General features: G+C 41.6%; 1 protein-coding gene across 8 annotated transcripts in view; it reads left to right on the top strand.

Annotated features, from left to right (window-relative positions):
- The window catches only part of MAST4 (microtubule associated serine/threonine kinase family member 4), a 618,638-nt gene that overhangs the window by 433,560 nt on the left and 160,493 nt on the right, over nucleotides 1-24,585 (top strand). The window contains exon 1 of one of the 8 annotated variants that reach the window (XM_069556215.1): nucleotides 8,952-9,705. The exons of 6 other annotated variants lie outside the window; for them this stretch is intronic. In XM_069556215.1, the coding sequence (XP_069412316.1) occupies nucleotides 9,614-9,705 (92 nt within the window). In that variant the 5' untranslated portion in view covers nucleotides 8,952-9,613. Of the gene's footprint in view, nucleotides 1-8,951; nucleotides 9,706-21,482; nucleotides 21,691-24,585 lie in introns of those variants that run through there. One more of the 8 variants, XM_069556218.1, reaches the window with a different exon arrangement.

The raw sequence follows: 24,585 nt of genomic DNA, 5'->3' as shown, positions 1-24,585 counted from the left end.
TTTTTTTTTATGAGTTTTTTGGTTGGGGTATAGTTGCTTTACAGGTTCCCAGGTGGCTCAGTGAGTAAAGAATCCACCTGCAATGCAGGAGAGGCAGGAAACACAGGTTCAATCCCTGAGTCAGGAAGATCCTCTGGAGATGGGCATGGCAGCTGACTCTAGTATTCTTGCCTGGAGAATCCCATGGACAGAGGTGCCTGGCAGGCTACAGTCCATGGGGTAGCAAACAGTCAGACATGACTGAAGTGGCTGAGCACACACATATGCATATTTGCTTTACAATGCTGTGTTTCTGCTGTGCAACAACCTGAATCAGTTATATGTATACATACTTTGACCCCATTTTCTAATTTTCCAAATTAGTGTATTTTTCTGCCATCTTAAGTGGGGCTTGCTCTTTCCTCTTCTGCCGTGTACATGTCATCTGGCCTTACTTTTCTTTAACCTTGATATATTAACATTCTTTAGAAGTCTGTGTTCTAAGAGTCGCTGGTAGAGATAATCCTTGTTTCATGTTGATAGATGTTCATCCATCTCTCATCTTTCACTATAATGGATGACATGATGGGTTTTTGTTATAGCTCTTATTAACCAGAATAACTTATTTTTGAAAGTTTGTTGATCCCTATGAACATTAATATGGTTGTCTTCTCTGACATGTATGACAATACATTGATTCAAAGAATATTTCCATAGTTGGCATCAGAAACTTGGTCGTACTCTTTCAGACTTTAGAATCTCGCCAAGTAAAGACAGTAAAATCTGAATTATCTAAGCCTCATTAAATATAATGTTTGTACGTGTTGGTGAGAGGTGATCCCAAATTATAGCTAATATAATTCTTCGAAATTATGAACATCATTTTTTATGGCACACATATTTGGCTAATATTAAAACTGAGCTTGCTTTCAAGAGTATATGATTTTTCTGAGCTATGAAAGAAGAAAGCTTTTATTTACAGCCCAGTGGAGTGAAGCAGGTCTGGAATTCAAAACTGTTCACATAAAATGCACAGCCTAACGAATCTGCAAGTAATAACATATATATTCAACCCAAAACAAAGCTCTGTATGGATTTATAACCCAGTCAGCTTTGCACATATCCATTTGCCCAGTTGCCATAGACAGGTAAGAATTTATATATGGAAAAGAGATATTTTTCATTTTTATTTATTATTCTGTTTTAAAGATTGGTATTTATTTATAAGGCTTGTAGCCTGGTGGGCTGCTGTCTACGGGGTCGCACAGAGTCAGACACGACTGAAGTGACTTAGCAGCAGCAGCAGCAGCAGCAGCAGCAGCAGCAGCAGCAGCAGCAGCAGCAGAGCTTTTACATAATGCGTTAATTTTGTTTGTCAAAAATAGCAATCAAATTTTATGAAATTTCAGAGTGAAAGTGTGTGTTTCTTAAATTTGTAAAACCTCAAAATATTTGTAACTTCTCAGTAACTTGAACTTTCATTTCCTATTAAAAACGGTGATTAAAAAAATAATATACACTTTTTACTAAAAAGTATAAAGAGGAATAAAATCATCCATAATCCCATACTCATAACTATCCACTAAAAATGCTTTGTTTATTTCCATCTCTTTTATTCATGTACATTCATACTTTGTTGTAAATAACTTAGCTCATAGAACTCTTGTTTTTTCCTTTTTTAAAATAGACCTATTTCAAGAGCATTTCCCATTTGTTACATATTTTTACAAAGCGTTGTTTTAGCTTCCTATGGCCATTGTGACAAATTCCAACAAAGTGGCTTAGGACAACATATATTTATTCTCTTAGAATTCTGTAGATCGTAAGTCTAAAATCACTTTCACTACGCTGAAATCAAGGTGTTAGCAGGGCTGAGATCCCTCTAGAAACAAGGAGGTCAGTTTGCTTCTGTGCCTCTTCCAGATACTGGAACTGAATTCCTTGTTTCCTTTGCTCCTTCCTCTGTCTTCAAAACTATCAACATAGCATCTAGCTTCAGTGTCATATGACATTCTTCTGTAATCCAATCTCCTGCCTCTCTTTTATAAGACATTTGTGATTACATTTAGGGCCCACCTGGATAATATAGGATAATCTCCTTGTTGCAATATCCTTATTTAATCACATCTGCAAAATTTCTATTAAGGTAACATATTCACAGATTAAAGAATTAGAACTTTCTATCTTTGGGAGGCATTACTCTTTTTACCACAGTGGTCTTTATTGGCTTACAGTATTTCATTTTATGACTGTTTCAATATTTATTAACAGTTGCCCTTGTCTTGTACCTTTGGGTTTTTTCCAATGTTATACTATTATGAGGGATTCTAAGATTAATTTTCATATGTGTAGATTTTTGTGTGTTCAGTTTTATTTGTATAATTTCTAGATGTGGAATTAGTTCAAATATATATGTGTATATCATTTATGTGTCTATATGCACATATATACATTTGTATGTATCTGTGTATATGTGATACATAAATGCACGTGCTTATGTGTAGTGTGTGTGTTTTCATTCTCCAGATTACTTTCCAGAAAGTTGGTAAAGCATATTTATCTCTTTGTGCTCTCACCAGCATTCACTATTATCTTTTTTTAGTCTTTTCCCGTTAAACAGGTAAAAAGTACCTTATTGTTGTTTTAATTGCATTTCTATGATTTATCAGTTAAACAGGTAAAAAATATCTGATTGATGTTTTAATTGCATTTCTATGGTTTATAAAAAGTGAAGAGGTTACCGCTTTTTATGCTTAACACATTTATTCTCTGATGAATTAATATTTCTTTAAAATTCTTTATCTTCACTGACATACTATCCTCTCATTTGTGGAATAATTTGAGTCAACTTTAACAATGGAACAAAATTCTGATTGCTGCAGAAGTTCATGTACCCCTATCTGTATATGCTCCCTATATGGTACTTGAATGGGAAATTCTTATCTCTGATTTTAATGGGATCATTTTCTATAACTTTAGATGTCTGACCTGGAAAAATATTCAAGAAAAGAAGACCTGATAAATTAACCTTAATCTTATATTACAGAAAGGTCTTAGTGTCAGCTACTAAAGGGCTAAATATAACCACAGTGACCCACTTAATTGACACTTCTTATAATTGCACTGTAATTCATGCTTAGGAGCTGGATGAGAAATGATGTACCTTAGACCAAGCTTCTGGATCAAGAAACACCGTGTCCTTGAAGTTAACTCCAGACTGACAGTCTAATGCAATGATTAGTATCTAAGGTTCAGTTACTCAAAAAGCATTTCATACAAACCAGTTACACACATATTTACATGTGTCCACATATATACAACTACATATATGTTAGTCACCTGGTCGTGTCCAGCTCTTTGTGACCCCATGGAGTGTAGCCAGCCAGGCTTCTCTGTCCATGGAATTCTCTAGGCAAGAATACTGGAGTGGGGTGCCACTGCCTTCTCCAGAGGATCTTCTGGACCCAGGGATCAAACCCAGGTTTCCTGCACTGCGGGCAAATTTTTACCATCTGAGCCGCCAGGGAAACTCACCACTACACGTGCATGGCCTCTTTTCTGAGATTTTGAAATCTGAGACAGTAGACCTTCTTAACAGGCACGGCATATATGGATAATATTCTGGGCTCATGAAATTCAAAGAATAGTAGACAAAAGAAGCTTTTCAAAACATAGATGGGGTCAAACTTCACAATATCAGGAGTCTAGACCTAACGTTGCTATCAAGTATCTTTCTTACCCTGAGCAAATCCTTCTCCCCTTTCTCCCTTAACATTCATTCTAATGGTTGTATTGAGGATTAAAAGATGGCAATACAGCCTTGCCCTCATGGAGTTCTTACTCTGAGGGGAACTCATCTGCAAATGTGCAGATACTGATATGGTGGGGGAACACTTTTTCTGCACAAGCTCTCAGGAGCAGAGCCCAGTAGAGGGATACCTAAGCCAGTAGGGGTAAGGAGGCTTACAGGAAGGTTGCCTGGGGTAAGTGGCAAGGAAGTTTGGTCATAAAGCGGTCAAGGAGTTAGCCTTCCTATTTGTCAGATGGCGGCCTTGGTCTCTAAGCACTACTCTCAGCTCCATAATTGGATTGCTTAGCTCTGTTGGAGGCCAGTGATTCTGAGTGGAGAGACACACTCTCTTCTGGTTTTCTCCCAGTAGTTTCCCTCCTACAGGATGAACCTCTCCAGCTCTGTAAAGATGACACATTTTCTAGCAGCCTAACTCCTCTCCCAGTGGGACATTAAGCTATGGGGCTTCTCCCAGAACCTTCCCTGGCTTGAGAGTCTACGATAGGGTGCACAGAGTGCAGTAGTAACATGCTTACAATCAGTGACTTTGGTCCTGCAGTTCTAATCCCCTTATCTTTCACACAAATCAATTTGGGAGGAAAATGGATTTCCCATGTCTATTTGTTCTCTCCTCTTTGATTTTGTGAAGTTCTTGGTTATTTGCCACATTTTCTGCACCTTTAATTCTTCTGGAATCCAGGGAATACCTGAGGAAAATATCACATTCTCTTCCTAGTCTGCCTGCCTTTCTGTCTTTCCCCTCCTGGACCTTGTCCTTTGACCTGCCCTTGGGGATTATGTAGTTCTCTACTTAACCTACCAGGAAAGAGAAATCAGTTGTATTTGGTTTATCTATTGTTTTATCTATTCCTTTTAGAAATCTGAATCTCTCTTACCTTGTGATATTGTTTAAACATGTTTTTTAATATTCCTGGCACTATGTAACCCCGATTATTATTCATCTTATGGCTTTGCAGCATTCAGATCTATCCTTACAAGTTAATTTTCATTGATCCTTTTATCTTCCTTCATATTTTAGCAATGGAAGCAAAAATCTTTGCTTAGTAGTTCCAGCAGAGCTTTCTTACACTCGTTCCCATTGATTCAACTTTCTTCACATTTCTGGCCCAGTTTTTGATTTTTTTTCTTAAGAGGTACAGTGATTAAAAAAAAAAAAAAAAAAGAGGTACAGTGATTACAAGGATGGCTCATTCAGGATGGGCAATTTGCTCTTCATACTCCTAGACTCAGACTCTTCAAGACAGCATTTAGAAGATGACAAAAGTCCACCTGTAGGTATGGACAGCCCAGGGGATGCAGTCACTCTGGGTACTCTGATGATAACGTTGGACAGAGATCAAAGTTAATGTGCAGCAGAATTCCCAGACCAGGCCAAGATCAGAATACATTTGGAAACTTATTAGGAACTCCACTTGCCTTGGTGTCTTTTCACTGGACATGGCCTTGTGGCAAGGGTGACAGGGCAGGGAGCTAACAGCTTCCTAGCCTCACACCTACACTAGAAAACGCAATCTCCTGTGGGGCCTAAGTTCAAGGCGAAGTCCCAGGGATATTATCCTTAATGCTGTTCTATGTAAAGTGGTGGAAACCCTACTGAATGAACATGGGTCAGAGGGTGGGGTTTAGACAGAAGAATTAAGTCTGCAAAAAGGATCTGGAATTTTTTATATTAGGAGAAGGTGAATAGTGAAGAATTTGACCCTTCTTTAAATGCTTACTTCATCTTTAACATTTCAGGAGCATGACAAGCTTATTTTTCAATTTCATTCACCTTTCTCATAAAAACAATGACTGATAACATCAACCTGATTAAATGAATGAGTATTCTGAATCACAAAGCTTGTCCAGTGCTGTATAGGCTTAGTTATTGTGCAATAAGTAGAAAATCTTACTGAATATTTGTATAGTGACCATAGACCAGCTGTAGTCTTAAGAATTTCCAATAATCTCAGTTTCTTCTTAGTTCTGTGGCCAGAGTTTGACTGCCTTTGCAACTAAAATATACTTTAGTTTCTACACATGTAATTATTTTGTCTGAATAAAAATGTCAGTAGTTCTGACAATTTTAATTCTTGTATTTGCTGACTGCATTACCTTCTGAATCATAGGTTCCCAAATCAAGTCAAACAGGTTAGGAGACAAGCTACACTTCAGTGTCACACCTACTCCTACTCTTAAAGGAGTGTGGGAATATATTAGCCACCTTCACTGTATTAACTAGTTCATTTCCAGCTCTTCACACACTTTACCAATTTTTACTTTTCATCTTGGATACAACCCCAATTCTCAAAGACTCTGAAGTGCAAAAAAGTTAAAGCATACTTTAAACATTTAAAGTAAACATTAAAAATATTCAGGTCTTTACCTATTCCTTTGAGAATCTGCATGGCAGAGTCGCCGAAATGTACAAGGTGGAGATAGTTACGACATCTGCTGCCCACAGACCAGAATGTGTGTCACTCAGTCAAGGGAAGAAATTCATGTTTTATATCACTGATGTATCCAACTTACTGCTGTCATCTTTGTGGTGTTGCCCACGTGCGTAGACTTTTCTGGAAGGGCCATGGAGGATATGAGAGCTGGTGGCACAGAGGTGCCCCAGCATTGAGCCATTCTGAATTTGACTCTCACCCACTGCCTCTCCTTCAGTTTGCCTCTCCTATAACACCCACACAGTAAGTCCTTGTTGTTTCAGCCTTTTTCATCTTTGCACTTGAAGATCCTTCCAAACGGTAATGATCTCAGTATCCAAGGACAGCTGTTGCTAGCTTCTTAAGTCTTTTCCACATGCATCAGGGTCCTTCCACCCCGTAATTGATGTAGCACAGTTTCAAATCCCCTTTCACCAGCTTCACTGTTCTTCCCTGGGCAGCCTCTGATGTGTAATTATCCGGATACCTAAAAAGGGAGCACAGAACATTTTGGGGGCTTATCTTTGGGGATGGGGTGGGGGGTAGGATTCAAAGAGAGTTTATCCTGGATTTGACTGTGACATTTCTTAGAGCCGTGTTAAGACCCGAAGGATGTTACCCTAACCACTGTTTCCAGTTACAGAATATAGATAAAAATGAGTCAATAAGAGAAAGTCTTTAGAATTTAAAAATATCCTCATGGGCTTCTTTAAAATTCAAGATTCTTTGAGTAAATCAATAGACCTGCTAAAACTGATAAATTTCAGGGCATCTGAAGAGAAAGAATAGATACCTGAACATCTGAAGTATCCCCATTCAAAAAGCATGTCTTGAATGCTTATATAAATCAGGAACTGTCAGACTGTCGAAATACAGAGATCAATAAAACATGACTTTAGCCTTGAGGAAGCTCACAGACTAATAGGAAAGAGCATTAAACAGTCAATTGTAATCCAGTGTGACCAGCACCCCCGGAGAAGCATGTTCAGAGCACCATGGGAGCCGAGAGTATGCTGTGGTGTGCCCTCTGCTCCAGGCTTGCGTCTCTCCAGCATGGTATTCTTTTAGCTTCGGCATATTGCCAACATTTATGCACATTGTGTTCTAGACACTGCATGAAGGGCTCTATGTATGTCATCTCATTTATGTGTGTGAACCTCTTAGAGCTTGGTCCTGTCATGGACCCCATACAAATAGGGAAAGTGGGCAGACATTAACTGACTTGCTTAGGGTCATAGTAAGTGTTGGATCCAGAATTCAAACCCAGGGATTTTGCTCTTAACCAATATTCTATACTACTTTATTAGAGAAAGCTTTTATCTAGAGTGGTAGTTCTCAACCAGGAGCCATTTTGTCGTCCAAGGAACTTATGGCAATGTCTTCAGATATCATTGAACATCACAGCTGCTATCTAGTGGGTAGCAATCAAGGAGGCTGCTAAATATCCTCCAATGCACAAAACAGCCCCCCTCAGACAAAAAAATTAGCCTAAAATATCAGTAGTGCTGAGGTTGGGAAACTGCTCTGGAGTACGGTACCATCTCTGTGTAAGCCTTTAAAAGATATTTTTTGAATATTTAAAACCATTTTTTTTTAAAGAAGCTGGGGCAAAAAATATTGGACCCAGTTCCTAAGTATCTGATGAAGTGTATTTTGCCACATAAAATTGAGAAAATATTGTAGTCTTTGTTCACTCTTATAGATTTCAAGGATCTGAGGAGGCCCTGAGAGTTTGAGGAGATAATTCATAAGAAAGCCCTGGATGAGAATTATCAGAAATTTTTAGCATTCTTGGGGTGATAATATATCTGTGGGTAACCAGAATTAGATAAAGAATACATCCTAAACCAGACTCCTGTTTTGTTCACCCGGCTCCCTTGTCAGTTGACCACCTCCATTGCCTTTTTCTTCACCTTTCTAAGAGTTGGACACAACTTAGTGACTGGACTGAACAACAACATATGTTTCTGTAAGCAAGTTTGTTTCAGTATTTACTGGATGAAGTAAACCATCTTTTTAAGTGTTATTTTTGCTTAGACATTTTTTAAAAAATTGGTGTTTCTTGCCCTATTACACCAGATTTGAGGCAGATAATTTAAATTCTAATGTTTTCTTTATATAAGAAAATCATAACCATTGGTAGGTTTGGGGAGTAATTTGAATACTGTGGCTTTCTTGGAAATGAATAACAACACTGATCCAACCTCCTATTCATTCCTTCCTTTCAAACTCTTAACATTCCTGGCAGGAAAACAATTCTAGCATTGGTTTACTGAATGCCAGGCAGTGTCTTCACAGGTAGTGGCTGACCAGTTCCGAGATTGCGAGAAGCCACACATATGTGCATTGCGGCAATTCATCAAATGGATGTAAACTCGTAAATTCAGTTTACTGAGGTTTTAGGTGAGTGTGGCATCCCCTTGGCGTGCTTTTTCTACGCAACCAGCAGCGTCTCTTGGCAAAGAGTCATTACTGACTTCCTCAGAGCGTTTTCCTGATGATCCAGTCTGCAGTGAATCACGCACCAGCCTCCAGGTGTGCGCGGCATTCTCCACCCGGTTCCGGGTTGCGCTGGGTCTATTTATGTAGAGGGGAGGACTCGTGAGGGGTGAGGGGCTGGGGACGCGGGGCAGCTGGAGATGCTGGGGGTGCTCATGCACCGGTCTCGCCTGCCGCCTTTCCCATGAGGCCCCGCTCCTCAGGGGAGTGTCTGCGCTGGGACCGGTCCCCGCCGCCCGGCCCCTTCCCGCGGAGGCTGCACAAAGGTGTCGGGCTGGAGTGCGCCAACAGGCCAGCTTTCTCAAAGTGCTTTTAAGTTTCCCTTTTTTTTTTTTTTTTTTTTGAGGAGGGGCGAAGAAGAGGAGCTTTTTCCATTTACATTCCTTTCCTTGTATGTAGATACGGAGAGGAAACTCAGCACTGGGCATGTTCGGATGTTGAATGGTTTTGCTGATAAGCAACCAGCCCTCCCGGAACCAAAGACTTAAAATAGTCGTCACCCCTCCCCATCCCCACCCCCCCGCAGGAGCTGCAAATGGTATCTGCCAAACAGATGACAAAGTACCTTGGACTAAATCACACACAGACAGCATTTTGAGCCGAACGCACGGCCAAACTCGTGTAATTACTGTTTATAGCTGGCCGAGGCTGACCAGGAGAGGGCAAACCCAAGAGGAAATAAGTTTCCTGAACCTTGGAGAAATGGCTGTGTGTTAATTAAAGGCTAGGACGGGCACTTCTCACTCACGAACCAAGTTTTTCTTGAGATCACAGTTCGCAGCACGTTTCCTCTGGAGGGAGTGAGTAGATAATTGGGATCTTTTTGTCTTTTTTTTTCCCCCCTCTCCTTTTTCTCTCCTCTCCGTTTTGGTCTTATGGCCTCGAACCCGCAGTGAATTGAAGCGAGAAAGAAATGGATATGTCTGACCCCAATTTTTGGACTGTGCTCTCAAACTTTACTTTGCCTCATTTGAGGAGTGGGAACAGGCTTCGGCGAACACAAAGGTAAAAATGCGGGGGTTCCTTTTTGCCTTGCAGAGGGAATGAATGCTTTGGCTTCAGAGGCTGCCCGTCGGCCTAGGCCCCCTTAGCAACTGGGGTGTTGTTGATTGTAACAGTTTGAGAAGTTTATACTCTGCCAGGGGCGCCCTGGCTCAGGTGTTCCCTCCTCCTTGCGGATTTCCTGGCTCATCCTGATAAATGTGGTTTTTCGGAATTCTCTTTCTGAAATGTGGAGAATGGGGACCTGGAGTTGTGAGTGGTGGGAAGAGCAGGCAAGCGGGAAGAGATACTTGCTCACTCTCTTTGATCTGATCACTTGTCCATTTCATTCACTGCATTGTGGGAGCTTCTGCTTCTCTGTGTAGAGCCTTTCAGATGCTCCCTCTGCTCTATTAAATATTTAACCTTTATACAATGGACATGTCCAATGCAAAGATAGCTCAAGTTTTCCTGTTTCAAGTTGTCTGCTTAAAGAGATAAGTCTGCATAACTTTGCATTTTATTTTTTAAATTGATTGGCTGACATGTATTTCTAGTACAAGTCTGGCCTTTTCATTTTGTAACATGTATCTATTAGAGTAGGTGAAAAGAAAAAAGATTTTTTAAATGAAGGTAAAGCTCAAGCCACAAGTGAAAGGCAGTTGAGAGTTAGTTGCTGACAGCTGGGTGAAAGAAAATGATTTTAAAGGAGGCGTGCCTCCTCTCTCTGCATTTGTGTCCAGCACAGGCAGCTGGCATGATTGTGGTTTTAGAGGGGTACACCCTCTGAGTTGTGTAAGTACAGATTCTTTGTTTTTCTTCAGAACTTGCCTTGAATATACACGTGAACACACACAAGGCCACGGTGCAGTCAAATAAACAGGATGCTTGGCTATCAGATTGGAGATTCATAATCTCTGTGCTCCAGTGTTTAAAGAACACAGGAAAAGGGTTCATTCTGTTTGGTTGTACCAGTAACTTTTTGCAGCGTTAGTGCAGATAGGTGATACTTTGGAAAACTTAGCAGTTTTTCCTTTTGACCTCTCTCGTCGTATTTCTTAAATTTCAGAAGTGTCCTGGAATACACTGACATATGCTGTTTATATATATGTGCATATATACATATAGAAAAATACGTGTGTGTGTGTGAGAGAGAGAAAGGGATTGCATCAGTTTGTAAGTCATACCTTTTCATGTCACTTGAACGATGTTGGTACCACTAAGCCACGTGATGATCTAAAGCTGTACCTTTTAAATAGGATGGCTGTGCTTTCTCATCTTCTTGCTACAGTGTTCAGAGAGAGAGACTCTTTTGGTGTTGGTCATTTTTGTACAGGCTGTGTCATCCACACATCAGACCCCCCCAAACAATGGATCAGTTGAAGAGATACCTACTGTAGCGGAACCAGGCCTCTACTCCTCATGGCAGTAAATGCTGTGACTTGTGTGTCAGGAGTCTTAACCGTGTCTAAGGGATGTAGCCTGGGCTGTGATGCAGCTGCTGCTCTCACCTGGAGCCACTTCTGGGCGAGAGAAGTCTGCTCTGGCATCATGCCTGTGTGTCTGAAACCGAGGAGCGACTCGAGTGTTTCCTTCCCGTACCTACCTGTTGGATGGATAATACCATCCAAACACATAAAGGACTCTCAGGCTGGTCCGACCACGGCCTTAGGGCAGTACCTACTCAGCCCGGAACACCCCGTTTGAGACAGCCCGCCCTGGCAGAGAGCCTCAGTTCTAAAGAAACTTGGGTTCTTCCCGGCCAGATGAGAGTGTGGGAGGGCTGTGTCCGTTCCCCAAGTCATGGACCCGCACCTTCAGTTTCGTGATACAGAGAGAGAGGTGGGATTTCTTCCCTCCCTTCTCAGAATAGAGGTTGCCACAGCCTGTTTGTTAACTGGGGATTTCCAGGATTCACAGAGTTTGGAAATTTGTATCCTGAAGTTCATCTCTAGATACACCTACTTACAGGTTTCCCAGGGCCCCAGCTGCTTTCTGTTTATTATGTAGGTTCGGAAAGATGAAGGGCAGGTGTCCCTCTCTCTGGGTCAGTGTATATGGCTGTTGCCTTCTCTTATTATACGGCAATCAACTCTAGCTCTGTGTCCTTTTTCCTTCTGTAAGGACACGAAACCTATGCTTGTAGGATGACTCTTCCCCTTCTGTGACCACCCTTAACGGCTCTCAGTCCTTCTCCTCTGTGTGCCATGTTAGGAGTCTTAACCGTGTCTAAGGGACACGGTTTCTTACCGCACTGATCATCTTCCCTAAGTCTGCCCTTTGAAGAGGACCTCTCCATTCCCAGGTTGCCTGCCCCTTTTGCCAGCCTCGCTGAGGGTGTGCCCAGTGTCGGGGTGAGGATGCCTTGCCCTCATCCTCAGCTGGGTGTGCCTGAGCCCTTGAAACAGCTCTCCTGCCCAAGCCCGGCTGCTTCTCTGTACCTTTGCTTACATATTTTATTTCAGCTGTTTCTTCTGATTACGTTGTAATCCAAAGGACTTCGTGATAACCTTTTCTTCAGTGTTAGCCTCTTGCATCTACCGAAGAATAAAATCCAGCTTTGAACCTGTGAATGAGTATCTTGGAGTGCCTCGGGATAGAACGTTTGGTACCTCTTAGACAAACGAAAGAGACGCTGAATGGTTTCCAGCTCTTCTCCTCAGTTTACGTCGTGGTAGAAATTGTCATCATGGAGGCCTTCGGGTTTTTGCCGGATCGCATCTGCTTTGCCACTCACCATGGCTCTTCTTTGTCAGTTTGCACTCTCATGGGAATGCTTTTAAGGTTTCTCTTCCGGCTCAAAGCTCTGTCTGGTTCATAACTCCTGAATTCTTGGGGAAAGGTCAGTTACAGACTGACCCTCAGGCCTGATCTATTGAATGGGTCCTGATGCTCTGAAAGCCTAACTTCGCTGTGCTACGTCCCAATGGTGATATTTTGTTCTGTTCATTCCTTTTTGCCTGGCATGTGGCAGACACAGTTGTCTGGATGCAAGCTGATTTTGTTTGCTGTTTTGCTGTAAAGCCCACATTTCCATTGGTAATGGTTCCTTTGTTATGACTGGCTTTGCCTACCTATCCACCTCCCTCATTTCCTCAAGGTGGTCTTAATACAGCCATTCACCTGCTGCTGGGACAGAAATCTAGGCTCAATAAAGAGGGTATTTCAACCAAAATGTGTTGTTTTAAACTGAAGTAAGAATGGCACTTTTTAGAGGCTGTGGATTTCACGGATCTTTGGGTTCTCCATTCACTGGAGGATCCCCTTACAACTTAGAATGGGAAATAGTTTGCCTGGTTTATGTTACTATTTGTTTGTAACATCTTTTCTTTCTCGTTGAGTTAAAAATTTTGAGGGAGGCAGGATCAAACATCTCTTTGGCTTCTATCTTCTATATGTCCACACTGTAAAAAAAACACACACCATCTATTTATAAATGTTGCTGCTTGATTTTATAGTGCACCCTCAGTTTTGTTGAAGTCTAGTGACTCTAGACGATGCTTGAATTTTAACCTTAGTGGTAAGAAATCTGTCATGTTTTCTTTGGGCTTAAATGATAATCTCCAGCCCTCAGGGACACCTCAGTCAGCACAATCCTACCCACGCCATTGGGTAGTTTGTGACTCAGTTCATCATTTTGACTGAGGCTCCAAATGTATCTTTCTGAGAACCCTTGGGATAAAAGGTCATTTCCTGTTTTGCTTTATTTTTGCTGAATTCACATTACTTAGCAGTTGCAATGAAGAGCAGGTACGTTCAGGGATCTTAAACTAACTGCTATCGTTGTCAGAATGCATTGGACTTCTATGCACTCTGTGTCTTCTCTCCAGAAACATCTGGGGTGTTTGGTGAGTTTTTCTTATGTTTTGAGCATGAATATATGTCTTTAAGAAGGACAGAGTATGCTTCCTTCCTGCCCTGGCATGTCAGGTATTGGTTAACTCGTGCTTACCCCTTTTTCAGAAAGCCCCGTTTAATCCACATTTATTGTGCATCTATTGTGTGCCCGGGCACTGTGACTCCAAGCTGAAAGTCGTAGGCATGCCTTCAGTGAAGGGGTACAGGTGAATCATGGCAAATCAGGGCGACCAGGAAGTATTTACCAGGTACACAGGAGCCGAGAGATGTACTACACAGAAAATCGTGGGGCAGTTTTGAAGGGTAGGTTGGCATTTATCAGATAGAAAGACAAGGCCTTCCCAAGGAGCAAGAGAAATGGTGTGTATGAAGGCATGGTAGCCTCAGCAACACAAAGTTCGAGGGATTATACATAGCTCAGTATTGCTGGAGCATAAAGAACCAGAAGCATAACTTGGTACTGCTGAAGCATAAAGTTTAAAGAGGCTATATAATAGAGCCCAGTGGTTAAGAGGGTTGATCTGAAGCCAGTTTACTTGAGTTTGAATCTTAATTCTGTGATATTGTCTATTGAATTAGTTAACTTATTTGGAATTCTGTTGCTCTATCTACAAAATAGGGATAAGTACATTACTTATTTCATAGGATTGTTGTAAGATTAAAATATGTTCATATATGTAAAATGCTGAGTGCAATGACTCACATATGAAGACTTTCCATAAACCCTAACTCTTGTTATGGTTACTGTCATTACAACGAGGGGATGAATAGTGGGCAGTGACTGAGGAGAGAGATGAGGCTCTAGGTATTTGTGGGCCTTGGCCTTTATCCAGTGGGAGAGAGGCACATGGGCAATGCTGGGGAGTTTTAGGTCTGAGAAAGGAGAGTGAGACCTCGAAACCAATGGATAAGTTATTGCAGTAGCCTTTTTAGAGGGTTTTGCAGGCCTGAGCAAAGAATGTGGTGAGATTACACCCTGAGAGCTACTGAGGATATAAAGTTGGGAGAAGTTGATGAGTTGTTGGCTCTGAGGAATGAAGAAGGGTACCACAGTGGCCCTGAGGGTTTTAACTTGGGGAAATGGAGACTCCCCTGTACATATAAGACACGAGAGCTGGGACTTGTAGTCCCCCCTTGTGTCCCCAGAAGGGACAGTTCATCCGCACTGAGTGAACACCTGTCCTGTGCTGTGCTGTGGAGCAGCCATTCGGTCATTCAGCCAGAACCAGTGGTCTGTGTCGGGCCGGGGATGGAGAGGCGAGCCAGACAGAGGGCGTGGGCCTCAGAAATAAGCCAGCATCTAAGGAAGCCAAGCGCCATGTGGTGGTCGCCGTGACCTGGAGGCTGTAAGCAAGAGCTGAGAGGAGAGAGTGACAGTGTGGAGTCTACTGTAGACAGTGTGGTCAGGGAAGGTCTTTGAAGAGATGGTGTTTAAGAGAAGATCTAAAGGATGAGAAAGAGATGTGGGCGGGAAGACTTCGGGAGTAGGCATCTAGGAACAGTCAAGGCTTGGCGGCTGAGAAGACAGAGCTCCTAGGCAGGCCGAGTTGGGTTGTAGGTCTGGGGCCCTCGGGGAGGCTGGACCAGAAATAATAGGCTTGGAAGTCCTCATTAGGACCATGAGAAATGTGCTCGATGAATCTGTGGGAGAGCTGAAGATGTCCCACTGAAGGAAGGGGCAGAGATGGAGATAGGAAGTGGAAAGGAGATGCAGAGGAGAGTCCCCTCCGAGGGAAGGGAGTGTTCTCACAGAGACCCCAAGGGAGCGGCCGGCTGCTGCTCCACAGAGACGAACCGAGGTGTGCGTGTGTCTGAAGACTGGGGAGTCCTGGCTGACTTCACCCTGAACCCCGGCCGCAGAGGGATGGGGTGGGGGTCGGGAACGGAAGTGAAGTGAGGCGTCGGGACCGTGGGTGGCAACCACTCTGTGGGTAGCCAAGTCCAGCAGCGACACAGCCCCGCGTGCCAGCCTCTGCATGTTCACAGCTGGCCTGTCAGTCCTCTTCCCTGAATCATATCCCCTTACTCACTGTTGCTCACTTCACTGTCTGCCTCATCACCCAAATAGGCAATGACAGCTTCCTCTCCCCTCCCCTCTGGAAGCTCAGGTTCTTTCTCCAGCCTCCTGAGTTGTCTCCTTTCTGACGTGTTTTCAGTTGGAGCTGTTCTCTAGCTCCCCTTGGCCCCCTCATTGATTCTGCCAGAGCCTGCACCTGAGCTGAGGGTACAGACGGACGGAGGGTATGCTGCCTCGTCCCCCTGCCTGTTCCACAGATGGCTGAAACCTGGTGCTCACGCCCGTGCTCTTGCCCTCTCCACGCCTGACCTGCAGTCCCTGCCCCTCCCTGCGTGTCTGCACCCATTCCCTCCCACTCCTTGCTTTGCCCAGGCCTGTTTCATAACTGCTTCCTTTCATCCTCCTTTCTTCATGCTCCTGACTGAGTTTTCCGCCGGCAGGACAGGCCTGCCCCTCACTGCAGGGCTTGCCCTTCCATCCTCTCATCTTGTCTCTAGTTCTGACATGGACACTGTCTATGAGGCAGTCACGCCTGCACCCTTCCCGCAGCCTGATCAGGGGCACCCCTGGGGAAGCAGGGACCGCTGAGAGCCCAGGCCAGGAGCTCCTCGCAGTGACTTGTGTGCAGCGCCCGGCTGCCCCACACCAGAGCAGCGTGTTCTCAGGTCTTCAAGCTGACCAGACACAAAGGATGTGGGCCAAAATATACACATCTCAGAAATATTGCTTGAAACTTCCAGTGGGAAGTTTACAACAGGAGCTGACCGATCATTTGTTTTCCCCCTTGAATGTGTAGGTCTTTTGTGAGGGGAGAGGGAAGGAGTAAGAGGGAGGAGAGGAATGAGAACGGGCACAGTGTGTGAGACTGCAAAAAGTAGATTTCAAAAGAAGTTCATTAAAAACAAAGCTTCAAATATGGAGCATATGTTCCCGGGGGAGGTGTGGGCTGTTGATTGCTTTAACAAGTCGACTCTGAAAGGGGTATACTTGTGTCTTCCCAAGTTCACAGTGAGGAGAGAGAACGTTACATGCTTTTTTGGCTCTGTTTGCTTCTCCTTACATATAGATTTTGTTATCAGAAGCCCAAGTGATACCTTTAAAACAGGGGGATCATAAGCCTCAAGATAGAGACCATCTGCCTTCTGGGCTAAAAACCGACAAATGTTGGGGTTGAGACGGTGCCCCTTCACACAACAGTGTGAAGATGACTCATAGAGGAAAAGGCTTGGGGTAGGGCTTTATTCTGAATAATTTGGGAGAGTCCTCCTTGTATTGGTTAAACGGAAGTAGGCTGGTTTCTCAGGGAGCTCAGGACTTGAGGCTCTGAACCCCTAGCTCACCTCCCCAGCACTCCCATCTCTCAGTGTGAGTAACCATGCACAAAGCTATTTTTAATCGGTGCTGTCTTCACTACATGTAACCTAGTCATTTGGGAGTGACATCATGGTAACTGAGTAATCCCTTTGAAAGTTTATCAGAGATCGAAGATAATAGAATGGTCCTGGGGCTACCTGGATGAAAGTAGGTACAGGGTGTGTGTAAAACTATTTATTAGAAGCAGGCCAAAGCTCTATAGGTAGAAGACTTAGATATCTAGCAACACACTGGGTTTTTGTGACCCATGGCACATTTTGTAACTAGAGGACTATCTCTAAGTAAAAGTTAACGTGGTTATTAGCGCTTGTTCTGATACTTTATTTTCTTTCCCCTATCTTGGTAATTAGGAAAGTTCCCTTGTGAACTTGGTGATAAATTCTGAAAATATTGACCTTAAGTCTTATTAATAGCATGAGAAGACCAGTGGGAATTCTAGCTACACTAATGGTTATTGGATATGCTTGTTAGGGAGGTAATTATAGCAATATCAAACTGAAACATCATGTTGTTTTGTTTTAAAGAAAAAAGGCTCAAGCAGAGAATTTAGGCTTTGATTAGCATTTGAAGGTAAAATAGATTGGTGAAAAGAATAGACAGTCAATGTTTATCTTATTCTAAGCATCTTCATCGCCTATTTTAGGACTTTATGCATTCTGCTGACTTTGGAATTTACATTTATCAGTGATTTCTATTTTGTTAGAATTTGGAGTTTCTTGGGAAACTAATTGCAGGCAAAATTCACACACACATGTATATGTGTGTTTATGTGTGTGTGTGTGTATATATATATATATGCTTAGTTGCTCAGTCATGTCCTCCTCTTTGTGACCCTATGGATTGTAGCCTGCCAGGCTCCTCTGTCCATGGGGATTCTCCAGGCAAGAATACTAGAATGGGTTGCCATGCCCTCTGCCAGGGGATCTTCCCCACCCAGGGATCGAACCCAGGTCTCCTGCATTGCAGGCAGACTCTTTACTGTCTGAGCCACCAGGGGAGCCCATATATATTGTTACTGTTCAGCTGCTTAGTTGTGTCTGACTCCTTGCGACCCCGTGGACTGCAGCACACCAGGCTTCCCTGTCCTTCACCACCTCCTAGAGCTTGCTCAAAGTCATGTCCATCGAGTCGGTGATGCCATCCAACTATCTTATCCTCTGTTGTTCCCTTCTTCTCCTGCCTTCAATCTTTCCCAGCATCGGGGTCTTTAGTTCTAATGAGTCGGCTCTTCGCATCAGGTGGCCCAAGTATTGGAGCTTCAGTATCAGTCCTTCTAATGAATATTCAGGATTGATATCCTTTAGGATTGACTGGTTTGATGTCCTTGCAGTCCAAGGGACTCTCAAAAGCCTTCTGCAACACCACAGTTCAAAAGCATCAATTCACTGGCACTCAGCCTTCTTTATGGTCCAACTCTCACATCCATACGTGACTACTGGAAAGACCATAGCTTTGACTGTATGTACCTTTGTGGTCAAAGTAATGTCTCTGCTTTTTAATACACTGTCTATGTTTGTCATAGCTTTTCTTCCAAGGAGCAAGCATCTTTTAATTTCATGGCTGCAGTCACCATCCATGGTGATTTTAGAGCCCCCCAAAATAAAGTCTGTCACTGTTTCCATTGTTTCCCCATCTATTTGCCATAAAGTGATGGGACTGAATGCCATGATCTTCATTTTTTGTAAGTTGAGTTTTAAGCCAACTTTTTCACTCCTCTCTTTCACTTTCATCAAGAGGCTCTGTATTTCCTCTTCGCTTCCTGCCATAAGGGTGGTGCCATCTGCATATTTGAGGTTATTGATATTTCTCCTGGCAATCTTGATTTCAGCTTGTGCTTCATCCAGCTTGGCATTTCATATCATGTACTCCGCATATAAGTTAAATAAGCAGGGTGACAATATATAGCCTTGACATACTCCTTTCCCAATTTTGAACCAGCCTGCTTTTCCATGTCTGGTTCTAACTGTTGCTTCTTGACCTCCATACAGATTTATCAGGAGGCAGATAAGGTGGTTTGGTATTCCCATCTCTTTCAAAATTTTCCACAGTTTGTTGTGATCCACACAGTCAAAGGCATTAGCGTAGTCAATGAAGTAGTAGTAAATGTTTTTCTGAGTATTTCTCGAATACGCTTTTATCTCTTCACGGGAAAGAAGGAGCTACATATCTCTGGAAACTTTCTAACCTAACATGGACATTCATATAGGAGATAGCTTTTTCAGATAATGTATTAGTTTCAGAGTGAATCACTTGGCTCAAGGGAAGAAGGAACTAGTGAAACTTGGTGAAGTCTCCTAGGGTCATAGAATGAATGAGAAAGGGAGGAAAGCTGATGGATCCACCAGACTCATTTTGCCATATGAGTGTTTGCTGAAGCTATCTTTGCCGTGTTTTATTCTGTCTAATTTTAAACATTACAGTGTGTGTTGATGTCTCAGGACCCTGACTTTGACCTTACGACATTTCTCTTGAGAGTAACTATTATATCATCTAGCCACTGTCAGATTTCTTAGCCACCAGATCTGAAGAATCTGAACCTGTGGCTGGAATAAAAAGTGCCTATGTCCCTTTAATATACCTTTTTTTTTTTTAAGTGCAATATGATGAATATTTTTTAATTAGAAGCTATAATTATTGAATGTTTTACTTTTACAGATAGATGAAGGGGTTAAGGGGAAAAAAGTATGTTTGTCATGGGAAAAACTGCTAGCTGAATAAAACACTCTAGGAAATACGGTAAATGAAACCTTTGTTACTGTAAAACAATGGCCATTAAGTGACTATTATGTAATGTTATTTCTTAAGTCTGATCTGAAATGGCTTGTTGCTTTTGGAACTTGGGATAGAGTTCCTGTACAAATATTACTTTCACTTGGCTAATCTCAAGATTTTTGAAACAAAATTGACTTTTCCCTGTAGGTTATCTACGTCAGACACTGAGCATGAAAATACAGAAGCCATGTCAAATGCCTTATTTCTCCAAGTGAAAGTTGGTTTTATCCTCTTTGTACTCTCCATTCTGGGCATCCCATGTGGCTCAGTGGCAAAGAGTCTGCCTGCCAATGTAGGACCCACAGGAGATGCAGGTTGGATCCCTGGCTGGAATAATCCTGTGGGTACGGGAGCTTGATGGACTTTAGTCCATGGGGTCGCAAAAAGTGGAACATGACTGAGCATATGCCCAGGCTTACATATTCTCCATTCTAGACCCATCGAGAGAAACACAAATTATTTGCTAATCCAAAAAATAGTTCACTGTAAAATTAGCCTACTCTTGCTTAACTGCTCCAAAGGGCAGACAGGTGGCAGGACAGCTGATAGGCACACTCACCTGACTTGGCAGGTTGAATGAATGACTATGAATTTGCATTTTCCATAAAACATAGTGAAGTGAAAGTTGCTCAGTCGTGTCTGACTCTTTGCGACCCCATGGACACTACAGTCCATGGAATTCTCCAGGCCAGAATACTGGAGTGGGTAGCCTTTCCCTTCTCCAGGGGATCTTCCCAAGCCAGGGATCGAACCCAGGTCTCCTGCATTGCAGGTGGATTCTTTACCAGCTGAGTCACAAGGGAAGCCCCCATAAAAGATAGGTCCCTAAGTGAAGGAAATTTTTAATTTATGATTCAAATGGTCCTGGTGGGACAGGTAGCATATAGGATAGTTCAAGGATGCTTAAGGTCATAGTTGTTGGTGAGGATTCTGCAAAATGAGCTAACATGTTTATGAATTATAATTTCCTGTGTGCTCTAGGATTTGATGTTTAGGGTTAGATGTTTGGACCACAGAGCTAGTAAGGAATAAAAGTTGCCCCATTTTTATGATATGACCTATAAACTTTGTATGTAGCATTTTTCCTCAATAGATGACTTTTCTCATGTCAATTAAAAAAAAAAACTAACCTTGGAAATCTAGGATTTTTAGGTGAAAAGTCAATAGTAATTTTTATAAACCTCCTTAACATGGTAATCCAAACTCAAGATCAGACCTCTGCTTCCTTCAATATAATCCTTAGTTCTTAGTGATTTTTGTATGTTATTTTTTTTACCAGCATTACCCTGGCCAAGATTCCCTCCTGATAGGTTGACTTGAGTTTTTCTTTGAAATTGTTATTGATTACTGATCATTTGATGGCTTCTTTAAAAAAAAAAAAGAAAAAAAAACTCCTTAAACAGAAGAAATTTTGGTTTATTTTACCTTTTGAGATTTAATGTTATAAGTATTCTACCTTCTCAAGTCAGACCTAGGGTGATATTTGGATCAAAAGATACAAGTTACTTGAACTGCTAGATATACTGCAACTTTTTGATGGCATACAAACCTTTCATTTCATGGATCCCAGGTTGAAATCCGTGAAAAATAGGGTTCTGACTCTTGGCACGGATAGACATATTCAGAAGTGTTGTATTCAAGCCGGAGTAAACATATATGCCCTTTACACTTTCTTTCGGTTAGCAGAAGTCACTTCTGAACACTTATTTTGGCATTAAGGAAGCTCGTCATGACCTATTGTTCCAGAAAGATTATAGTTCTCACTCTAAGCCAGTTTTCTAGTTCCCATGTAAATGAAATGCCCAGCCGAGAAAACAAGCTTCGCTTTTCAAACCTTCCATTCTTTTAGGCGTGTCCTACAGGCAGGGGCTTGTAGCTGCTCCTTCAGCCTCTTAACAGGTTTGATTTCAAATCTATTTAATAAGAAACTAACATGTTTGGAGGGGATTCATGGCCCAACATTTATGGATTTTGTTGGGAAGTTCCAGGTGTGTATATATCTTAAACTCTATGTTAAGGCATGTGAGACTGAAATGATTTTGGCTTGCTTTGTTTGGTTTGGTTTTTTGCCTTCTAGTCATAAGTCTTAGGGATTTGATTGGGAGGGCGCAGCCCCCCATCCTCACGGCCGTGTAGCTCCTCTGTCAGTTTCTTGTCTTTGGCTACCTTAAAAGCACTAAAGAAAACTCACATGTTTGTAAACTGGGCCAAAAAAATAGAGAAACTAGAAGCCAAGGGGGATTAACCTCTGAAAGATGGGAAGATAATTACATTTAAAGATACTTGGAGGGACTTATTTATGAGTTATGTATCTCGGTATGATTCTTTTTCTGCCTTTGAGCTCATGGATGAGGCTGAATCGCCTTCTGAAAGCTGATACCAAAATAACCTAGTTTGACTCTGTCTGACTTCTGGGGGCAAGTCTGAGGATTTATTGCATTGTCTTATTTATTCATTTGTGTATGAAATATGTATTGAATATCTTTCATATGACCAAGACTATGCTTATCATCTGGGAAACAAAGATATGCATGGCATGATCCTTCTGTTCAAGTAGCTCAATCTAGTGGGGTTAGAAAGTGATGTGGACAGATAATTACGGTAACCTGTAATAGCCAGTAGGAGATCCACCAACATCAGTTCAGGAGGAGGGAGAGGAAGAGTATCTGTTGGTGTATGTTGTCTCCTTTAATGCTGCCTGTAATATCTCTTATATAGATGAAAAAAAATTGAGGCTTATAGAAGTTAATTGTCCCTAAATTACTAATAGTACAGGGTAAAACCGGATAAAAACATAACTGGCTATCCTGACTCCAAAGGAAATACAGATCCAACAATGTTCTAATTATTGAAAATAGTATTTGTAAAAAAAGATTTTAGTCACTTAATTTTTATTGTACAGCAGTCTCCTAGTAATTCAAAGATATTTGTGGAATACTGAGTGCTGATAATTTTGATCTTTGCTATAGAAATGCCACCTGCTGTCTCAGGGAAGAGAATAAAAAATAGAAGTAGGTTTTACTTTGTTTTAAAATGCCACCTGCTGATTCTCTTTGCCATTCATGAAAATTGTATATGTATTCTCCTGTAATTTCCCCATCGTAAAGTATCACAGTTTATAATGGTATTTGAGTGGGCTTGTGCTTTTGAAATTGAGGTTTTACTTTATAGTGAAGCTCTGAACAGCTGCTGTCTTACAGGCCTTTTGAATGAATAACACTCTACGACACCCCTGCTTGTATTGCTGAGATTTCTAGGCATTATAAAATCCTGTGCATTCACATGAGTGTATATATTATGGACTTATCTCAGAATCTTTGCCAATCTTGTAATAGAGCGTGTAGTTCATTTCACAGAAGGAATGAAACTTCTAACCTCTTCCATGGCAATATGCTGTGAATCCCAGGAAAGATCTGTTGGGGTTTTGGAGAGGCATTGCTTACAGGCTACTTCTTCACTGTTTAAAAACATAGTAATTTCTCTTAAGTATGCTAATGCTAGCTACATTCTTAAGGAGATAAATTGATGACGCTTATGCATATTACTCTCTTTGAAAAAAATCATTGTATTTAGAGAACCAGGATGTAACTCCTTTCCTATGCTTAAAACAATTGTGTAAGAATAAAGTATAAATAATCTACAACATACAAAAGGCGCAGCTATTGTGTCCAGCGTTCTGTGAACCCCCAAAATCTTTTCTTGGCCATGTCTCTTCGTTCTCAATGGTGCAGTATGTGAACTGCTTTTGAGAAATGGCTGTCCCTTACCAAGGATGGGGAGGAAAGAAGTCTTTCCTTCAGGTACATTTTTTTACATGTGAAAGAAGGTGTTTCTCACTGCCACCAATCCAGATTCCTAATGACACAGGGTTTATGGCTGTAGTTTACTCACACTAGAAAAAAGAATGTCCAGGCTAAGCCAGGTGTGCTTAGCTTTAACACTGTTTTTTGAGACAGAATTTACATGTAGTACAACTATCCTTTTTAAGTATGCAGCTCTTTGAGTTTTGACAAATACATTCATGTAATTATCACAATGAAGATATAGAATACTTCTATCACCTCAAAAAGTTTTAGGTACTTTTTAATTGTTCGGTGATGCTACTACAGGTTTAGAATGGCAGGTTTTGTTCTTCCTTCCCAGCCCCCTTTAAAAAATTAGCTCCATATTTTATTATGTCTTGCCTAGCTGTGCTCCAGTGTCCTTATTCTATTCCAGAATCCCGGCTAGGATACCGTGTTACATTGTGTCATCCTCTTAAACAATCATTTTGATGAAGAAGATGGTTAACATTACTTAACATCGTTTGATTACATGGTTGGTAATGTCAAGTAGATACCAGGAAAATGCATCAGAATGAGATACTCAAAAGAGAAGCTTAAACTACCTAAATTATGTGGTCCATTATTAGTGTATAATAGGCCCTTTGATGCTACATAGGTGAGGAAGTTTTAAGAAGCCAGATAAACAAATTCTACTAGCAGAAAATGGTTGTAAATAATTTGGTGGTGTTTCTTGGGGAAGGAAACAAAGCCGTGAGGTGGAAGATTGGAAGGTATGTAATTTAAGACGTAGATTATGGCTGTTAGAAAATAAAGAGACCCAGAAGGAAGCATGGAGTTTTTCCATGCCAGTAAAGACAGACCAAAACAAACATTTTGAGAAAGGTAAAATCAAGATACTTCATTTGCTTTGTAAAATAATATACCATGTCTCTTCATGATTTTTATTATATTTTAATTTCAGTGGAATCTGTGTAACTTTGAGAAGAAAATGTAAACTTATGCCTAAGACAGAAAATGGATAGAATATGAACAACTGTTAAAATCACCCCAAAATTCTAGTGCTCGAATACAACCACTGTGAAAAATAAGGTGTTATCC

This window comes from Ovis canadensis, chromosome 16 (genome assembly GCF_042477335.2).
Source record: "Ovis canadensis isolate MfBH-ARS-UI-01 breed Bighorn chromosome 16, ARS-UI_OviCan_v2, whole genome shotgun sequence".
Taxonomy (NCBI): domain Eukaryota; kingdom Metazoa; phylum Chordata; class Mammalia; order Artiodactyla; family Bovidae; genus Ovis; species Ovis canadensis.
Note: the sequence above shows the minus strand (reverse complement) of the source record. Positions and strands in the feature narration are given on the sequence as shown.